Source organism: Oncorhynchus tshawytscha, linkage group LG01 (genome assembly GCF_018296145.1).
Source record: "Oncorhynchus tshawytscha isolate Ot180627B linkage group LG01, Otsh_v2.0, whole genome shotgun sequence".
Classification (NCBI taxonomy): domain Eukaryota; kingdom Metazoa; phylum Chordata; class Actinopteri; order Salmoniformes; family Salmonidae; genus Oncorhynchus; species Oncorhynchus tshawytscha.
The window spans coordinates 49030628-49049512 of NC_056429.1; the positions used below are offsets into that span (position 1 = coordinate 49030628).

The following is an 18885-nucleotide window of genomic DNA, read 5'->3' on the forward strand; positions in this document are numbered from 1 at the left end:
TTTATTATTAGTCCATGTAGTCCCTCCCTGTTTCAGTCTGTTTTCTTCTATTTGATGCCTAATGAACACAATACTGGTTTGTCAGTGCTGACCTCTAACTAAAATCTTATAGCATATAATTGAACAGGATAAAGTTGTTAACAACCCTCCTCCCCCACTTCCCAGGTCTGATGTGATAGCCATGATGACCCAGGATGTGGAGAGAGGCAGGGTGAAGTGTCACTGCTACTGGCCAAAGAAGGTTAGCTGTCCCCTGGACACGGGACGCTTCCATCTCAGCCTGGAGAACCAGCAGATCCAGGAATACTTCCACATCAAGATTATCCGCATGGTGGAGAAAGAGGTGAGGGGGAGAGAGGGATGACAGAAAGAGAACACAGCTCAAATACGATCTACTCATAGATGTGACGGAGAGAGGATAGTAGAACCTGAAATATGTAAAGCATGAATTAGCATGAGTATAATGTGCTAATTTTGTATCTACTAAATCCAATGAAAGCAGTTTTGAAGGATGCACAATCTCTCTCATTTCAATTATGTCGTCAATAAGCCACTGTCATCTCTTAGAGCAGGGGTGTCAAACTCAAATACCCAGTGGGCCAAAATGTAAAATCTGAACAAAGTCACGGGCCAACATTGAACAAATTAACCTTTTAATATGGACCCAAACAAGTTTTGCTTTAACATTGAATATGGAACAAGCATCGCTTATTACCATACAATATATAATTTAATAGTGGAGACATGCAAAATCGAATTTCAAATGAAAAAACACATCAATGGCATTCATTTATTAAATAAATAAAATTTAAATAAAAATTGTATGCCTCTTTTCTATTTGCAGCCTTCTGATTTAAATACCAAAATAAACTTTTTCCACTGGCTAATAATTTTACAAATAAAATGATAATAAATCAATCAACCATTCAAGCCCATGCCTTGTAGCAAGAAAAAGTGCATAAAGAAAACGTTAATTATTGCACACTGGTCTAATCTGATGTGCCCATGCCAGATACCTGGCATCTCTTCTTGGATGCTAGTTCATCAATGTCTGGGCTCAAGCTCTGAGCTGAAGAAATCCTCAGTATCGAGCGAAGATGTTCATCAGTCAGACGTCTCCTGTGAGTTGTTTTGGTCATCTTCATCGAGGAGAAAAGTTGCTCGCATAGATAAGTGCTGCCGAACATGGAGAGCATCTGAGCAGCTTGGGTGCGGAGCTGAGGCATTGTGTCAGGGATGAACCGTGGAAACTGTGCGGCGCCCACAGCATCATACTTAGACTTCAGCGTGTCGTTGCACTGGAGTTCAATCAGCTCCATTTGGATGTTGGTTGGTGCATTTTCCACATCAACTGCGAAGGGATTACTAAGCAGTTCAAACTTGCATTTCTGGGCATCGAAGTCGGCAAATCGCCGGCTAAACTCAGCGGCGAGAACACTGAGTTTTTCAGCAAACTGTGCGCATGGGAACACGGCGGTAGAGATCTGCGCTTTTATGGATTGGCAGCAGGGAAAATGGCAAGGGTTTCCTTGCAGCATCTGATTCTCCCACAGGCACAGTTTAGTTTTGAAGGCCCTCACTGCAGCGTACATGTCTGTGATGATGCGCCCCCGCCCCTGAAGCTGCAGGTTCAGCGCATCGAGATGGCTCGAGATGTCACAGAGAAAGGCCAGCTCACACAGGAACTTTTGCTCCCGGAGCTCTGCTGTATCCTTCCCTTTGGTTTCCAGGAATTGAGATATTTCCTCACGCAGCTCGAAACATCTGTTCAGTACTTTTCCTCTGCTTAGCCATCTCACCTCTGTGTGATACGGCACGTCTGCGTATTCCGAACCACACTCCTCCAGAAAAGATTTAAACTGGCGGTGATTTAGACCTTTGGCTCTTATAAAGTTAACTACCTGTGTTACTGTGGTCATAACATGTTCAATCTTTAGGGCTTTGGCACACAGTGCTTCCTGATGTATGATGCAGTGGTAAACAGTTAGCTCACCTGCACAGTTCTCTTCCCGCATCTTCTCCCGAACCATGCCCACCAGTCCACTCTTTTTACCGCACATCGCTGGCGCACCATCTGTCGTTAATCCAACGAGTTTATCCCACGGCAGCTTTATTTCAGTTACACATTTGGAAACCTCCTCAAAGATTTCCTTTCCTGTGGTTGTGCCATGCATTGATTTGAATCCTAATAGCTCCTCCGTAACACACAGATTTGAGTCCACTCCACGGATGAAGACTGACAGCTGAGCAGTATCAGATGCGTCGCAGCTCTCATCCACAGCGAGGGAGAACGCAACAAAATCTTTTCCCTTTTCCATCAGCTGGTCATACAGATTGGTGGCAAGATCACATGTGCGATCAGCTACTGTGTTCCTGCTCAGGCTCACGTTTGAAAATGCTTGTTTTTTCTCTGGGCATACGAGGTCACAAACCTTCATCATGCACTTTTTCATGAACTCTCCCTCATTAAAGGGCCGGGCTGATTTTGCGATCTCTGCTGCCACTATATAACTAGCCTTTACAGCAGCCTCGCTTTGTGATGTGGCTTTTTTAAACATATTCTGTTGTGAAACCAAACTTCTTTTCATCTCCTCTACTTTCTGGCTCCTTTGAGTCATGTCCAGGTCCTTGTATTTGTCATGGTGTTTCGTTTCATAGTGTCGTCTAATGTTGTACTCCTTACTTACAGCCACGTTGACTCCACAAACAAGACAAACAGGTTTGTCTTTTACATATGTAAACAGATATTCTGCCTCCCACTTGTCCAGAAAGCTCCTGTTTTCTGCCTTTCTTTTCGCCATTTTTGGGAAGGGTTAGCTCGCTGACAGTTGTAGCGTCTATGTTGCTATGACTACTGTCACAGAGGAGAGAGCGTTTCTGGGTCCTGTCCTGATTGGCGTGCGAAAACAGCAGAGCATTATGGGATTCGTAGTATTAGTGGTGAATGCGCTGTATAATACCGGCGGGCCAGCTCTAGTAGTAATTTGGTATTGTCTCGCGGGCCAAATATAATTACCCCGCGGGCCAAATTTGGCCCACGGGCCAGAGTTTGACACCCATGTCTTAGAGGGTTTAGGCCCTGGTTTTTGTTATGTTAAAATGCATTTGTACAAATATTATAATTTGACATTTTATTGATTGATCAGTTGATTGATATCTGTTCCCTCCTGTTCCAGTCTGGTAAGACCCACTTTGTCCGTCACCTGAAGTTTACCCGTTGGCCTGATCACGGTGTGCCGCAGTGTTCAGAGCAGCTGGTCAGGTTTATCCGTTACCTCCGAGCGGTCCACCATAAAGGACCTGTCACTGTACACTGTAGTGCTGGAATAGGACAAACAGGAGTACTGATCTGCACCGATGTCATACTGAGTCTCATAGAATACGATCTCCCGGTAAGTTGGAGCACACGTGCTCACCAAGGATGTAAACGCTAGAATACTGATGCTATGTTTTGGCAATGAGAGATTTTGAATCCCCCGTCCACCATATTGGTACTCCTCAGAAGGAGCATTTCTCCATCGGATTGAATGGAATTCTACAGTATTTCAATTAAATGTTTCAAGGACAAAAGTACATGTACACTGTATTTAAGTATTTATTGTTGTAGTGGGGACAGTAACATTAGTACTCTCTACAAATTCTATTTTAAAGGGGCAACCCACAGTTGACACAATAAAAGCTGAAGGATGGGCCAGGAGAAATGTAACCAATCTCAAATTGATAAACAGAGCTATGTTCTTACTAGTTACTGATTTTAGGCACTGATAAACAACATGTAGCTTGTTCTTTATTGACAATAGTTTGACCGCTTTCTGATGAATGTGTTCTCAGAAATCAGTCCGTACTGACAGCATGTTTCTAAGCAATGTTGTGTCAGCTGTCTACTTTAAATGGAAATGTTTTTTCTTCAGAAATAATGCACAAAATACCTTAGCTAGATGTAAAATTGTGCGACTAAAACCTCTGTGAAAATGTCACATTTTCTTCCTGATTCATCAAAGATTAATTCTGAAAAAAGTAGTAGTGGCAATGTTGTTGCTATGGTGACTCAAGATGGACAAAGAACAACAAATGTCAGGGTACGATATAGCGAACATAACACACCCACATCGAAGACGCGAATCTTGTTTTGAGCAGCAGAAAAGCCCAGACAATATCGGTTAGTTCAGACGCTCTTCAATCTGCAATTGAAACATTAACAAAGTGTTTCCCCGCCACTGTTTCGATAAACATCTGACGTATGGGGCTGGAAAATTGTAACCACTCTCATATTCAGACTGAGCTATGGATGCAACGCCTGACCAAAATTTTAGTTGTTAATCATGTTTTGATGCTTTACAGTGTGTGTTTACATTCACTTTGTTTACAAACATTGGACTAAAATGCTACTGAACAAAAATGTAAAATGCTACATGCAACAATTTCAAGATTTTACCAAGTTACAGTTCATATAAGGAAATCAGTCAATTGAAATAAATGAATTAGGCCCTAATCTATGGATTTCACATGGCATGAGCACAGGCATGGATGGGCCTGGGAGGGCATAGGCCCACCCACTGGGGAGCCAGACCCAGCGAAGAAGCCGGATGTGGAGGTCCTGGGCTGGCATTGTTGCAAATGGTCTGTGGTTTTTAGGTCGGAGGCTTATGGTATAGAATTGAACATTCAGTTTTCGGGCAGCTCTGGTGGACATTCGTGCAGTCGGCATGCCAATTGCATGCTCCCTCAAAACTTTAGGGATATGCTATGTGACAAAACTGCATATTTAGTGGCCTTACTGTCCACAGCACAAGGTGCACCTGTGTAATGAACGTGCTGTTTAATCAGCTTTTTGATATGCCACACCTGTCAGGCGGATGGATTATCTTAGCAAAGAGTAATGCTCACTAACAGGGATATAAACTCATTTCTGCAACATAATCTTTTTGTGCATATGAAAAAATGTCTGGGATCTTTTATTTCAGCTCATGAAACATGGGACCAACACTTTACATGTTGTGTTTATCAAATTTAATTTTGTTTGTCACATGCGCCGAATACAACATGTACACCTTACCGTGAAATGCTTACTTACAAGCAATGCAGTTCAAGAAATAAAGTTACGAAAATATTTACTAAATAAACTAAAGTGAATTTAAAAAATCAAAGTAACACAAGAAAATTACATAACAATAACGAGGCTATATACATACACAGTGGGGCAAAAAAGTATTTTGTCAGCCACCAATTGTGCAAGTTCTCCCACTTAAAAAGATGAGAGGCCTGTAATTTTCATCATAGGTACACTTCAACTATGACAGACAAAATGAGAGAAAAAATATCCAGAAAATCACATTGTAGGATTTTTAATGAATTTAATTTGCAAAATATGGTGGAAAATAAGTATGGTAGGATCACGTAACTGGGCAGCTCGCGGCTGGGTTTCCCTTTGTAGTCCATAATATTTTTCAAGCCCTGCCACATCTGACGAGCATCAGAGCTGGTGTAGTAGAATTCAATCTTAGTCCTGTATTGATGCTTTGTCTGAGGGAATAGCAGGATTTCTTCTAAGCGTCCAGATTAGTGTCCCGCTCCTTGAAAATCAGCCGCTCTAGCCTTTAGCTCAGTGCGGATGTTTCCTGTAATCAATGGTTTCTGGTTGGGAAATGTACGTACGGCCACTTTGGGGACGACGTCATCGATGCACTTATTGATGAAGCTGGTGACTACGGTGTTATTACTCCTCAATTCCATTGCCTGAATCCCAGAACATATTCCAGTCTGTGCTAGCAAAACAGTCCTATAGCGTAGCATCTGCGTCATCCGACCACGTCTAAGACGCAACAGTCAGCATTTGAGCTGGCCGCACTGTTTTGTCACAGAAACATTTTACACAAACAGTCTTCACAACTTTATGTTCTCAGTGTGAGCAGTTTATTTTTGGATGGAATGTTCAGACATTCAAAGAAATAGCAACAGCAAAACACAATTCTCATCCAAACCTAAAAAAATGTAGGCTACATGAGTCCTAGCGCTAACTCTCAGCTGACAGAAACCATACTATAAATCAACAAATAGCAATTACTATTTACAATTCATTACATCATGGGTGAGCTCAACAGTGATTAAACACTTTACAAAATAAACACGCTGAAAATAAACAAGACTTCATCGCATTGCACACACTATCCAACTGCCGCGCCAACCAAGAGCTACCTTTCAGAGAGCCGGAATAGCTATCTTTATTTCCTCCTACCTTACTGCTGATGTGCTCTAAAAGTGTCAGCGCAGGGTTTCGCCACAACACAAACCATTTTCTGATAATGATATACAGATACGTACATGTGGCACGTTCCGTCAGTCAATCACGTAACCTCTTGACACTCACTCAGAGCCTTTCAGTATTGTTGTTTAAGTATGTAGCTAGTAGGCTAAGAAGTAGCACTAGCAATGTCAATCAAAAGGCGATAACTCACAAATGTGGAATTTCTGGCAATTTAAAAAAAAGTCTGAGTATGAAAGTGAGAAATCAGATTGTGACAGTGACAGTGAGGAGCTAAGCCCCAACCTTTTGGCCATTGAGAACACTGCATCTTTAGACCCTGGCCCACCAAGACCCTGGCCCACCAAGTCCCAGGTCCCTCTGAAGATGCTGGTGGTGATGGAGGCAGACCAACAATGGATGGGGTATGGGAGGTCTGCGGTAGCTGGAAAGCCACCAGCCATTTCACCCGTCTTGGCCCTGCTGTTGACTTTGATGAGTCCCAGTCTGGAATGCAAAGCCTGGAGTGCTCCAAGCTGTTCAGAGACATAGTGGGGGAGACCAATCGCTATGCCTTGGAGTTATAGGAGAAGAGAAAGCCAGGAATGAGGGGGAAGCTCACTAAATGAGTGACAACCACAATTAGTGAAATGAATACCTTTCTGGTGACAGTCCTTCTCTTTGGGAATAGTGAAGCACAAATCCACTTTCTTTTCCCAAAACCTCTTCCTAGTTATGCTGCGATGCCTGCATTTCGTCAACAATGCTACTGCCCACCTACAGTGCCTTCGGAAAGTAATTTGACCCCTTGAATTTTTCCATATTTTGTTACGTTACAGCCTTATTCTAAAATGGATTAAATCCTCAGGAATCTACACACAATACCCCATAATGAGAAAGCCTAAACAGGTTTTTAGACATTTTTACAAATAAAATAAAACAAACAGAAAGACCCATTGTTATGAGATTCGAAATTGAGCTCAGGTTTCAACAACTTGATTGGAGTCCACCAGTGGTAAATTCAATGAATTTCAATTTATTTAGAAAGCCACACACCTGTCTATATAAGGACCCACAGTTGACAGTGCATGTCAGAGCAAAAACCAAGCCTTGAGGTCAAAGGAATTGTCCGTAGAGCTCAGAGACTCTAGAGTTCCTCAGTGGGCACGGAAGAACCTTCCAGAAGGACAACCATCACTGCAGCACTCCACCAATCAGACCTTTATGGTACGACAAAAGCCACTACTCAGTAAAAGGCACATGACAGCCTAAAGACTCTCAGACCATGAGAAACCAGATTCTCTGGTCTGATGAAAACAATATTGAACTCTTTGGCCTGAATGCCTAGCGTCACTTCTGGAGGAAACCTGACACCATCCCTACTGTGAAGCATGGTGGTGGCAGCAACATGCTGTGGGCATGTTTTTCAGCGGCAGGGACTGGTAGACTAGTCAGGATCGAGGCAAAGATGAACGGAGCAAAGTACAGAGAGATCCTTGATGAAAACCTGATCCAGAGCGCTCAGGACCTAAGACTGGGGTGAAGTTTCACCTTCCAACAAGACAATGACCCAAAGCACACAGCCAAGACAATGCAGGAGTGGCTTTGAGACAAGTCTCTGAATTTCCTTGAGTGGCCCAGCCAGAGTCCGGACTTGAACTCGATCAAACATCTCCGGAGATGTCACGTTCGTTGGAATGAATATCGGACCAAGGCGTAGCGGATGTTGAGTTCCACATTATTTATTAGTGCTACGTGCACTAACTGAAAACCAGTTCCCAAAACACACAGGTGGAAAAAAGGCTACTTAAGTATGATCCCCAATTAGAGACAACGATAGCCAGCTGCCTCTAATTGGGAATCATACCAAAACACCAACATAAAAATAAACTAGAACCCCGCGTAGAAAATATAAACTAGACTAAACCCCTAGTCACGCCCTGACCTACTCTACCATAGAAAATAAAGGTCAGGATGTGACAGTACCCCCCCCCCCCCAAAGGTGCGGACTCCGACCGCAAAACCTGAAACAAAAAGTGAGGGTTAGGGGGGGTGTCTAGTATCAGTGGCGGCTTTGGTGCGTGGTGAAGTACCCGCTCATCCCGCGGATCTGCCAGCATCGAGGGCGGCTCTGATGCGAGACGAAGAACCCGCTCATCCCGCAGATCCAGCCATAGTCCCAGTCTGAACACTGTGCCTGGACTGGACCTAGGTGCAGAAGAAGACTCCTGACATGGAGTGGGACTGGATGCCGTGTCTAGACTGGGCATCAGCGCAGAGGAGGACTCCTGCCATGGAGCGGGACTGGACGCTGTGGCTGGACTGGGCACCAACGCAGAAGAAGACTCTGGCCTTGGAGCTGAACTGGACACCGTGCTCAGACTGTGCATCGACGCAGGGGAAGGCTCCGGCCATGGAGCTGGAGATTCCGGACCGTTGACCGCCGTTGGAGGTCCCAGACCGTGGACCGTTGTTGGAGGTTCCAGACCGTGAAATGTCTCAGGAGGTTCCGGACAGTGGACCGTTGTTGGAGGTTCCGGACCGTGAAACGTCTCTGGAAGCTCCAGACAGTGAAACGTTGCCGGAAGCTCCGGACCGGGAACTGTCGCCGGAAGTGCTATACTGGGAAATGTCGCCGGAAGCTCTGGACTGGGGATTGTCACAGGAAGCCTGGTGCGCGGGGCCGGTACTGGTGGTACCAAACTGGTGAAACGCACCTCAGGGCTAGGAGCATGCACAGGACGCACCGGACTGGGAAGGCACACTGGAGGCCTAGTGCGTGGAGCCGGCGGGACAGATGGCGCCAAACTAGTGACATGCACTTCAGGGCGAGTACGGGGAGCAGGCTCAGGACCTACTTGACTGGGAACACCCACTTCAGGGAGAGTGCGAGGAGCAGGCACAGGACGTACCAGACTGGGGACACGCTCTCGAGGGAGAGTGCAAGGAGCAGGCACAGGACGTACCGGACTGGGGCCACGCACTTCAGGGAGAGTGCGAGGAGCAGGCACAGGACGTACCGCGCTGTGGAGACGTACTGGAGACCTGGTGCGTATAGCCGCCATCAATGGTACCGGTTCGATGACACACCTCACCCAGTAAGTGCGAGGAGCTGGCACAGGACTCTTCTCCAATTTATCCAACAACTCCTGGGCTGTATCCAATAAAGGCGCACTGGAGACCTGGTGCGTAGGAAGCCGGCATCAATGTGAAATCCTTCACCTGGTGAAACTTTATGGGACACTTCTCAGGACAGCGGATGTTGAGTTCCACATTATTTACGAAAGGGAGCTGACTACAGGTGGCTCAAAACACGGACAGGTGGGCTAACATGCTCCTCAGGGCGACTGCCGTGCATTCTTACTATTTGCCAAACCAACAGCTCTCTTGTTCATCTTCTTCTCCAATTTATCCAACAACTCCTCGAAAATATAAAATTTAAAAAGGTCTAAATAACTCTAACCCCTCCGTTCACTCATTTTTTTTTTCCTCCAATTTATCCATAATCCATAAATCCTACGACGGTTTCTGACTCATGTCCCCGGACAGATAACGTCAGATAACAAGCAATAAACATGACTAAATATACCACCATATAGTTGTCTGTCGCCAAGGAAGGGTTTCGTATCTCCCCATCACTTCTTCCCATGTCCAGAAATCCTTCACCTGGTGAACATGCTGCTTGGTCCTGGTTTGATGGGATATTCTGTCACGTTCGTTGGAATGAATATCGGACCAAGGCGCAGCGGATGTTGAGTTCCACATTATTTATTCGAAAGTGAAACTAAGCAAAGACAAAAACAAATAAACAATAAACTAACAACTAACCGTGACTACAGAGATGCTACGTGCACTTGACAAAGAGAGTTTAACTCAAAACAATATCTCGGTTTTAGAAACACACAGGTGTTTTCTATTCAATAAAAATGCTAGCAATTTTGGAAAAAAATATTTTCAGTATGATCAACAGTATAGCCTCTAATTGGGAATCATACCAAAATACCAAAACACCAACATAGAAAAAACAAACTAGAACCCCACATAGAAAATATAAACTAGACTAAAACCCTAGTCACGCCCTGACCTACTCTACCATAGAAAATAAAGGCTTTCTATGGTCAGGACGTGACAGGAGAGACCTGAAAATAGCTGTGCATTTAACGCTCCCCATCCAACCTGACAGAACTTGAGGGTATCTGCAGAGAAAAATGTGGAAACTGCCCAAATACAGGTGTGCCAAGCTTGTAGTGTAGACCCAAGAAGTCTCTAGACTTTAATCGCTGCCAAAGGTGCTTCAACAAAGTCCTGAGTGAAGTGTTTGAATACTTATGTAAATGTCATATTCATTTTATTTATTTTTGTAAATAAATTAGCAACATTTCTAATATCCTTTTTGCTTTGTCATTATGGGGTATTGATGAGGGGAAAAAACAACGTAATCAATTTTAGAATAAGACTGTAACCTAACAAAATATGATAAAAGTCAAGGGGTCTGAATACTTTCCAAAGGCACTGTATATTATATATTTATTATAATATAAATAATAATAATAATAATGATTTATTATTACTGTTTATACACAGTATCAGTCAAAAGTTTGGACACACCTACTCATTCAAGGGTTTTTCTACATTGTATAATAGTGAAGTAATCAAAACTATGAAATAACACATATGGAATCATGTAGTAACCAAAAAGTTTTAAACAAATCAAAGTATATTTTAGATTCTTCAAAGTAGCCACCCTTTGCCTTGATGACAGCGTCACTTGGAATGCTTTTCCAACTGTCTTGAAGGAGTTCCCACATATGCTGGGCACTTGTTGGCTACTTTTCTTTTCCTTTACTCTGCGGTCCAACTCATCCCAAACCATCTCAATTGGGTTGAGGTTGGGTGATTGTGGAGGCCAGGTTATCTCATGTAGCACTCCATCACCCTCCTTCTTAGCCAAATAGCCCTTACACAGCCTGGAGGTGTGTTGGGTCATTGTCCTGTTGACGAAGAAGAAAATAGTCCCACTAAGCGCAAACCAGATGGGATGGCGTATCTCTGCAGAATGCTGTGGTAGCCATGGTGGTTAAGTGTGAATTTAATTCAAAAATAAATCACAGACAGTGTCACCAGCATCACACCTCCTCCTCCATGCTACACATGCGGAGATCAATCGTTCACCTACTCTGCGTCTCACAAGACACGGCGGTTGGAACCAAATATCTCAAATTTGGACTCATCAGACCAAAGGACAGATTTCCACTGGTCTAACGTCCATTGCTCGTGTTTCTTGGCCCAAGCAAGTATTTTCTTCTTATTGGTGTCCTTTATTAGTGGTTTCTTTGCAGCAATTCGACCATGTAGGCCTAATTCACACAGTTTCCTCAGAAAAGTTTATGTTGAGATGTGTCTGTTGTGAAGCACTTATTTAGGCTGCAGTTTCTGAGTCTGGTAACTTTAATTAACTTATCCTCTGCAGCTGAGGTAATTCTGGGTCTTCCTTTCCTGTGGCGGTCCTTATGAGACAGTTTCATCATAGCAGCTTGATGTTTTTTGCGACAGCCCTTAAAGAAACCTTCAAATTTCTTGCCATTTTCCGGATCGACTAACCTACTTGTCTTAAAGTAATGCTGGATTGTCATTTCTCTTTGCTTATTTGAGCTGTTCTTGCCATAATATGGACTTGGTCTTTTACCAAATAGGGCTATCTTCTGTATACCCTACCTCCTTGTCACAACACAACTGATTTGTTCACAAAGCATTAAGAAGGAAAGAAATTCCACAAATTAACTTTTAAGAAGGCACACCTGTTAATTGAAACGCATTCCAGGAGACCTACCTCATGAAGCTGATTGAGAGAAAACCAAGAGTGTGCAAAGCTGTCATCAAGGCAAAGGGTGGCTACTTTGAAGAATCTAAAATCTCAAATATATTTTGATTTGTTTAACACTTTTTTGGTTACGTATGTGTTATTTCATAGTTTTGATGTCTTCACTATTATTCTACAATGTAGAAAATAGATTAGAAAACAGATTGCTCACCACACATCAGCTATCAGGTAGAGATGTGAGGAGTGATATATGCAAATTAGGAATGAGTGGGCTTATTAGGTGGCCATGATTGAATGTGGCCAGGTTGGGAATTTAGCCATGACACCGGGGTGAACACCCCTACTCGTAAAATAAGTGCCATGGGACTTTGAATGACCACAGAGAGTCAGGACACCCGTTTTAACGTCCCATCTGTAAGACGGCACCCTACGCAGGGCAATGTCCCCAAATGTAATGAAGATTTGAATTGATTATTTAAGTCAAATATTATATCTGTTTAGGCTTCTTGAAGTCAATTTGCAACCTAAAAATATTTGTTTTATTATATTCTGGCCCCCTGACCATCCGCTCAAGAAACAATTGGCCCACGGCTGAATCTTGTTGAGGATCCTTGCCATACCGCAACCATGTCAGCCACAAGGAGTCTGCATGACCTGACGGGAAAGAGAAAGATCAAGTCAGACTGTACTTGACGATAACATCAAAATGGGGGCAGTGGATAAAGCAGACATTATAAACAGCTTTGTGGAATGTGCTTGGAAAACTACCAAGTGGTATAAGAAGATAATTTTCCATTTGATCGTCACTGCTGTCCTCAATGGCCACATAATTCACCACCAGCTAACAAGTGAGATTATTACTGAACAGGTTTTTTTTTGTAATTGGACATATAGTTCACATACAAATCACATAGTCCAGCAGGTAGGTGAAATCATTGTTTCATTTTATGATACAAGTATCAAACATGGTACACTAATACTAGATATCTTAAGGAACATTTTAAAGATCATAGGCAGTCTGGGAAGACTGTCAGTCAACCAGGGCGGCCTATTAGGGCAGTCCTGATAATGAGTGGCAAGAGTGTGGCATTGAGAGAGAGAGTCAACAGGTGAAATCAACTTGGTTGATCAAGTTAATCACAGTTGTATGCTGCTCCACTCCGAGGGCTTTTGTACAGCTGCCAAAACAGCTGCAATGATATACAGTATAATATGATATTCTGTTTTGTGTCAATTTTAAGAAACGTGACAGGAAATAGGAATGCATTATGTCCAGCAGACAGGTTAATATTAATATTATACCTTTAAGTCTTTACACAAAATGAGTCAACTACTACATAAAGATGTCTAGCTATAGTGCCATCGCAGATGTAATAACCTATTATACTCTAAAAGACCAGTTTTCCAAAATGACCACCAACCAGCTACATTGGTTCTAATTGGACAGGATTCACATGGCCATTTCGCCATAAATAATTGGTACATACATGGCTTAAAATGTTTGTGGTGGTGTGGAGAACACAATAAAATGACCCAAGTATGCCTTGTGGTGAAAATGTCCCCTAAAACTTTGAATTGGCCATAACTTCATTAGTAAGTGGTGTATTTAGCCTAAAGATAGCTTGTTCAGGATAGCTTGGTAAATACAATATAATGAATCATGTATGTTTTTTTAAGATGTTTTTGAAAATAAAACAAAATAATTGCCCAAAATGCTGTCTAAATCACAGATTTTGATCAAATTTTCATATCTCAATTGAGCCGATTATGTTTCAGCATGCTCCAGCATGCTCCACAATACTGTGTGATATCTGTGGAGTAAAATGATATACAACATGTGCGTAATGGCAGCCTTAGTAGTCCCATACATCCCATTTAAAAAGGTAGACTTCTATTGGAATGGCTTCACATCCATGTTTCCATTTTCAACATTCTAAATAGGGAAAGGGGGATACCTGGTCAGTTGTCCAACTGAATGTATTCAACTGAAATGTGTCTTCTGCATTTAACCCAACCCCTCTGAATCAGAGAGGTGCAGGGGGCTGCCTTAATCGCCATCTTCAGCACCCGGAGAACAGTGGGTTAACTGCCTTGCTCATGGGCAGAACAACAGCTTTTTACCTTTTCAGCTCTGGGATTCGATCCAGCAACCTTTCAGTTACTGGCCCAACGCTCTAACCACTAGGAAACCTGACGCCCCAATACAGGGAAGGTTTCTTGTCACCTTTCTTGAAATTGTGTGCTGAATGGTTAAAAATTCTCATGATGCAGTTAAAACTGCCATTCGGGTGCAGCTTGGATGTTTCACCCGTAAAACAATAATAATTATCTTTCACAATTAGCTGAAAGGTCTCAACATAAAAGTATTTTGTTAAAATGGGTTACAAAATCCTGGGGCGAACCCTCGGTTACCTGTCTCTCTGGTGGACATGTATTCATTCCTATGGGATTTGCCCTAAAGTGACGTGTACAGGGCAGGTTTCCTCTTTATTTATTTTTTTACAATTGAAACAAAACAGAATATCATATTATATATCACTGCAATCACAGTAGACTTCAGGGAACACCCATATGACTTTTTAGAGTGTTTACTTGTAAAACTATTGGAACTAACCATGAAAACATTGACAAAAAAACGGTATTTTGGCATGCATTTTCACCACTTTTCTACTTAAAGCTTAAAGGATGCATCTATATGTTGCATTTCTGGGCCATTTTATTGTGTTTTCCAGACCCCCTCAAACATTTTAAGCCATCATTGGGCTGTATCTACTGTACAAATTATTTATGGAGGTATGACCAAGAAAATCTTGTCCAATATGTCCCCATGTAGCTGGTTGGCCACCAGGGGGTAATGGGCAAAATCTTCTTTAGACATGCCCCAGCTGTGTGTGAAATTTGGTGACTATCACAAGTCCAAAATGTTCTCCCCTCACCGCTGGACTGTGGTTAAAATGACCTCAATATGACCCCCATGAAGGTCTTGAGTATTTTATGATCGGCAATATTGTCTACATTAATTGTGGGGTTTATTTAGTGGGTAGATAACATTACAAAGTCATTTTTAGATTGTTTGGAATGATTCAACCCTATTTTATTCTAACAGGAAACCCGAATGGCAGCCATTTTGTTAAAATGGCCGCCCTTGTTGACTGACAGACTGTCATCTAGTGTTTATGTACATCATTGGTGCGCACCCAGATACACACACACTCCTTTCCTTAAAATAAGGACAAACTATGCTCTTCAGTTGGTGTTCACAAAAGTTTGTGTGTATATCACAGACATATACCTGTACTGACCACCATGAACCTACAGTAACTCCTTGTCCCTCTCTCTGTCCACAGATCAAGGTCAGTAGCATTGTTAGGGAGATGAGACTGCAGCGATATGGCATGATTCAGACCAAGGTCAGTACAGTAGGCCTACCATACAGAGGTTAGTGTTCAGAGGTCAGGGGTTAAAAGTTTTTTTTGGCCATTCAGGGTTCCAATGATTCTTTGTCTATGGCTTCCATAATCCTGTCCACTCTATTGTTTCCTACATAATCAGATTAAATTACACATATTCCAGAAACCCAGGTTGAGTAGTAGTACTTTGGACCTACTAACCTGGTGTGGGTTTCCAAAAACTTCATAGCTAGTTGTATTTTATTTTTCTCTACCACCCAGCCACACAGCCGCAAGAGAGTAACAACAATAAAACCAATGTTTGACAGTCAATCTATGCATGACCATATCTAATTCATTAAAAAAATAAAGCACTTTGCGGTTGGAGTGGCCTGAGTCTGGTTGGACCAGAAAAAGTATTTTAGCTAAGAAACTTACGAGAAACCCACCCTCATCATTAATGACAGTGTGTGAATAGAGTAAGTGGACCCCCAGAGAGCTAGAGAAAGAGGCTTCCACCCAGAAGCTATTTCCCCCTAACCACTAATGTACCACATCATTAGTCATTAAAACATCCTATAATAATTTGACTACAGTCGGCTCTTTACTGCACTCTGTGTGTGTGTGTGTGTGTGTGTGTGTGTGAGACCACAAGTCCCCACAAGAATAGTAAACTAACAAACATTTTACCAACTGGGGTCATTTTGTTAGTCCCCACAAGGTCAAATGCTATTTTTAGGGGGGGTTGAGTTAAGGTTAGAATTAATTAGGGTTAGAATTAGGTTTAGAGTTAGGAGCTAGGGCTCGTTTTCGAGTTAGGATTAAGTTTAGGGTTGAGGTTAGGTTTAGGCTTAGGGAAAATAGGATATTCAATGGGACTGAATTGAGGTTAGTTATGAAAGACTGTGTGTGTGTGCGCGTGCGCGTGTTGTAACACCTGTCTTGTCTCTGCATAGGAACAGTACCTGTTCTGCTACAAGGTATGGTTGGAGGTTCTACAGGGCATCCTGCAGCTGCATGGTAACCGATGGTATCCTGAGAGCCCCCGCAAATTGCAACCCGAGAGCCCCCTGCAAACTTATGGGCCCTCACAAACACAGTAACCGATTGCAACCCGAGGACCCCCATGAAGATAACCAATTTGTTTAACCAGTTACTTCCCCCCTTCCCAAAGAAGATACCTTATCAGATGTGTAATATTTGAATAGTTGACTGTGTAAGTTCTACATTTGTTAGCAGTTGATTTTGTTATGAGCACTGTAAGTATGTGTTTTAACCAACTACTTTATTTGTTGTCATGCCTAACATGACTATTAACAGTTGGCTACAGCACATATAGATGGAAGACCAGGCTATGTTTCTGCAGTGTTTTGATATTTGGGTTATGCATTTATTGATGGAGGTAGACATTCTTACTGTTGGTTCTTTCTGTGTTCTCAAACTGTGATTATAGTATTTAAAAATTGTGAAATAAGTGCATGTTAATCATTTATTCATTCTGTCCATGACTGAAACCAAAAGTGAATAGAATCAAGTGGCTTGGAAAGACTTGCAGTTTTATGTGACACTGATTAATAATCCAGGTTTCTGGGGGTGACTCCAAACATGCGAGTGCTAAGAGACTCATATTTTTGTTTGTTTCACCCCCAGAAACCTGGAAACCAGGTTTGATTGAACAGGAACCTCAGTACAAATGCTCTGTGTGATTCTGTAAGGAATGTCTGCCCGATACTGTTTTTGTTCGAATCTTGTTGTCCCAAAACTCTGATTCACTGTGTGAATGTTGCAGCACAGTAGTGAAACTCTATTCAATTTGCAGTCTAATCTCTATGACCACTGAACAAGAGCTTGAAGTTTGAAATATAATGGGGGTCAAATGCACAAAATCATTGTACAGTAACATCACCATTGTAGTTGCAGTTTCAGTAGCATGATAATTATACCTCACTGTAACATTCACTACCAGTACAGTATAGCCTCGGTCTGATTACTGATCCTCCTATTACCTTGGACCGTCAAATAAAAGTTGTTCTGAAATACTGCTTTGTTTCACGGCGTCGTAAGGGCTGGATCACAATTAGAAACTGATATTTTTTATTTGGTAGGTCACAGGTGCTGTATATGACAAGGCAGTTGGCTATAGTAATATCTACAAGCAGAGAGAGTGAGAGATTTACCTACAAGTGCTAACTGACAGAACATGGAAAAGAGTCCCTCTGCAGGCTTGCTGAAGGGTAAATAAGTGTGTCTCAGAGGGGCCCTTGTGACTGCATGGGAGAGAAGAAAATCTAACAGTATGCTCCCTAAGAGGAAACAGCTAGCCACACACACACACACAGGCTCTGAGTGGGAAATCTTAAAACCTGAGTTTGTGGAAAGCCCTGTTGTACAGTCTCCCTTTCTCCCACTCAGTGTCTCCATCAGGACTCCCAACCTCACTCATTCCCTCTCTCGCACTCTCCCTACTTCCCTCTCTCACCCAGACCTTATTATAGTTGTGAGTTATTGCATGATAGGCCCAACGTGGGTTATTCAGGGTCCAGTCACTTTTATAGGTTTATAGAGTTATATAAATCCTACTTGCCTTCCTAGTTTTATATAAATAGTTGTTAATTTGAATAGTTTTCTATATAAGGAGAGGGATATCAACCAACGTGAGTCGAGAGCAATGCCTTTTATAGTTTTGTGTATATAGTTCTTTCATCTTTATAAAATGTGATCACAGGAGTCTTGAGGGACCTCTGACCTTCTCATCCAATGGGTTTTGAGGAGGGGAGAGGATGCAAGGAATCAAGGAAATGCAATTGAGATTCTAACCTTGATAAAGTCTCACATTCTCCTCATCCGTCACCAGACACCGTTCTATAGCAACACTTTAGACACTGTAATCTTCTCTCTAACTATAAAGCACATGTGAGAGGATTATCTTTGCTTTAGCTATAAGGAGAGGAAAGAAGGAGTATAGAAGAAAAGGAGTGGAGGAGAGTACATCGAGAGGTGATAGGAGTGTGGAGAACATGGGGAGGTGGTAGAGTAATTAGTTGTGCGTTCAGTGATTTACAAACCATGGGAACATGTAGAAAGGAATTCACCAACTTCCAGTAAATCCTCCTCTCTGTTGGGTTCACAAAGAAACACACACAACCATATTTTCTGTTAATACATTTTAAATGCAGGCTGTATCACAACAAAATGTGGGAAAAGTCCAGGGTTAGAATACTTTCTGAATGCACTGTAAATAGGGGGCTTAACATTTCACCAAAACACAACATAATGATACCTTCTCAATGTAGTTGTTTTAACAACCAGTTAATCCAATTGTAAAAAATGCTAGATAATTTTTTTTAAATTGCCCTTTGAATGTAATATGCTATAGTAACATAAATTACACTACATTACACCGTTTTTACATTAGGCAATGCACTTGCACTACT

At 42.3% G+C, this 18885-nt stretch overlaps 1 protein-coding gene across 2 annotated transcripts in view; it reads left to right on the forward strand.

The window, feature by feature from the left end:
- The window catches only part of LOC112260671 (tyrosine-protein phosphatase non-receptor type 13), a 73494-nt gene extending 56002 nt beyond the window's left edge, over nt 1–17492 (forward strand). The window contains exons 16-19 of one of the 2 annotated variants that reach the window (XM_042322351.1): nt 166–343; nt 3177–3392; nt 15410–15472; nt 16408–17492. In XM_042322351.1, the coding sequence (XP_042178285.1) occupies nt 166–343; nt 3177–3392; nt 15410–15472; nt 16408–16554 (604 nt within the window). In that variant the 3' untranslated portion in view covers nt 16555–17492. The remainder of the gene's footprint in view (nt 1–165; nt 344–3176; nt 3393–15409; nt 15473–16407) is intronic. The other variant, XM_042322353.1, reaches the window with a different exon arrangement.
- Nucleotides 17493–18885: the final 1393 nt, after the last annotated feature.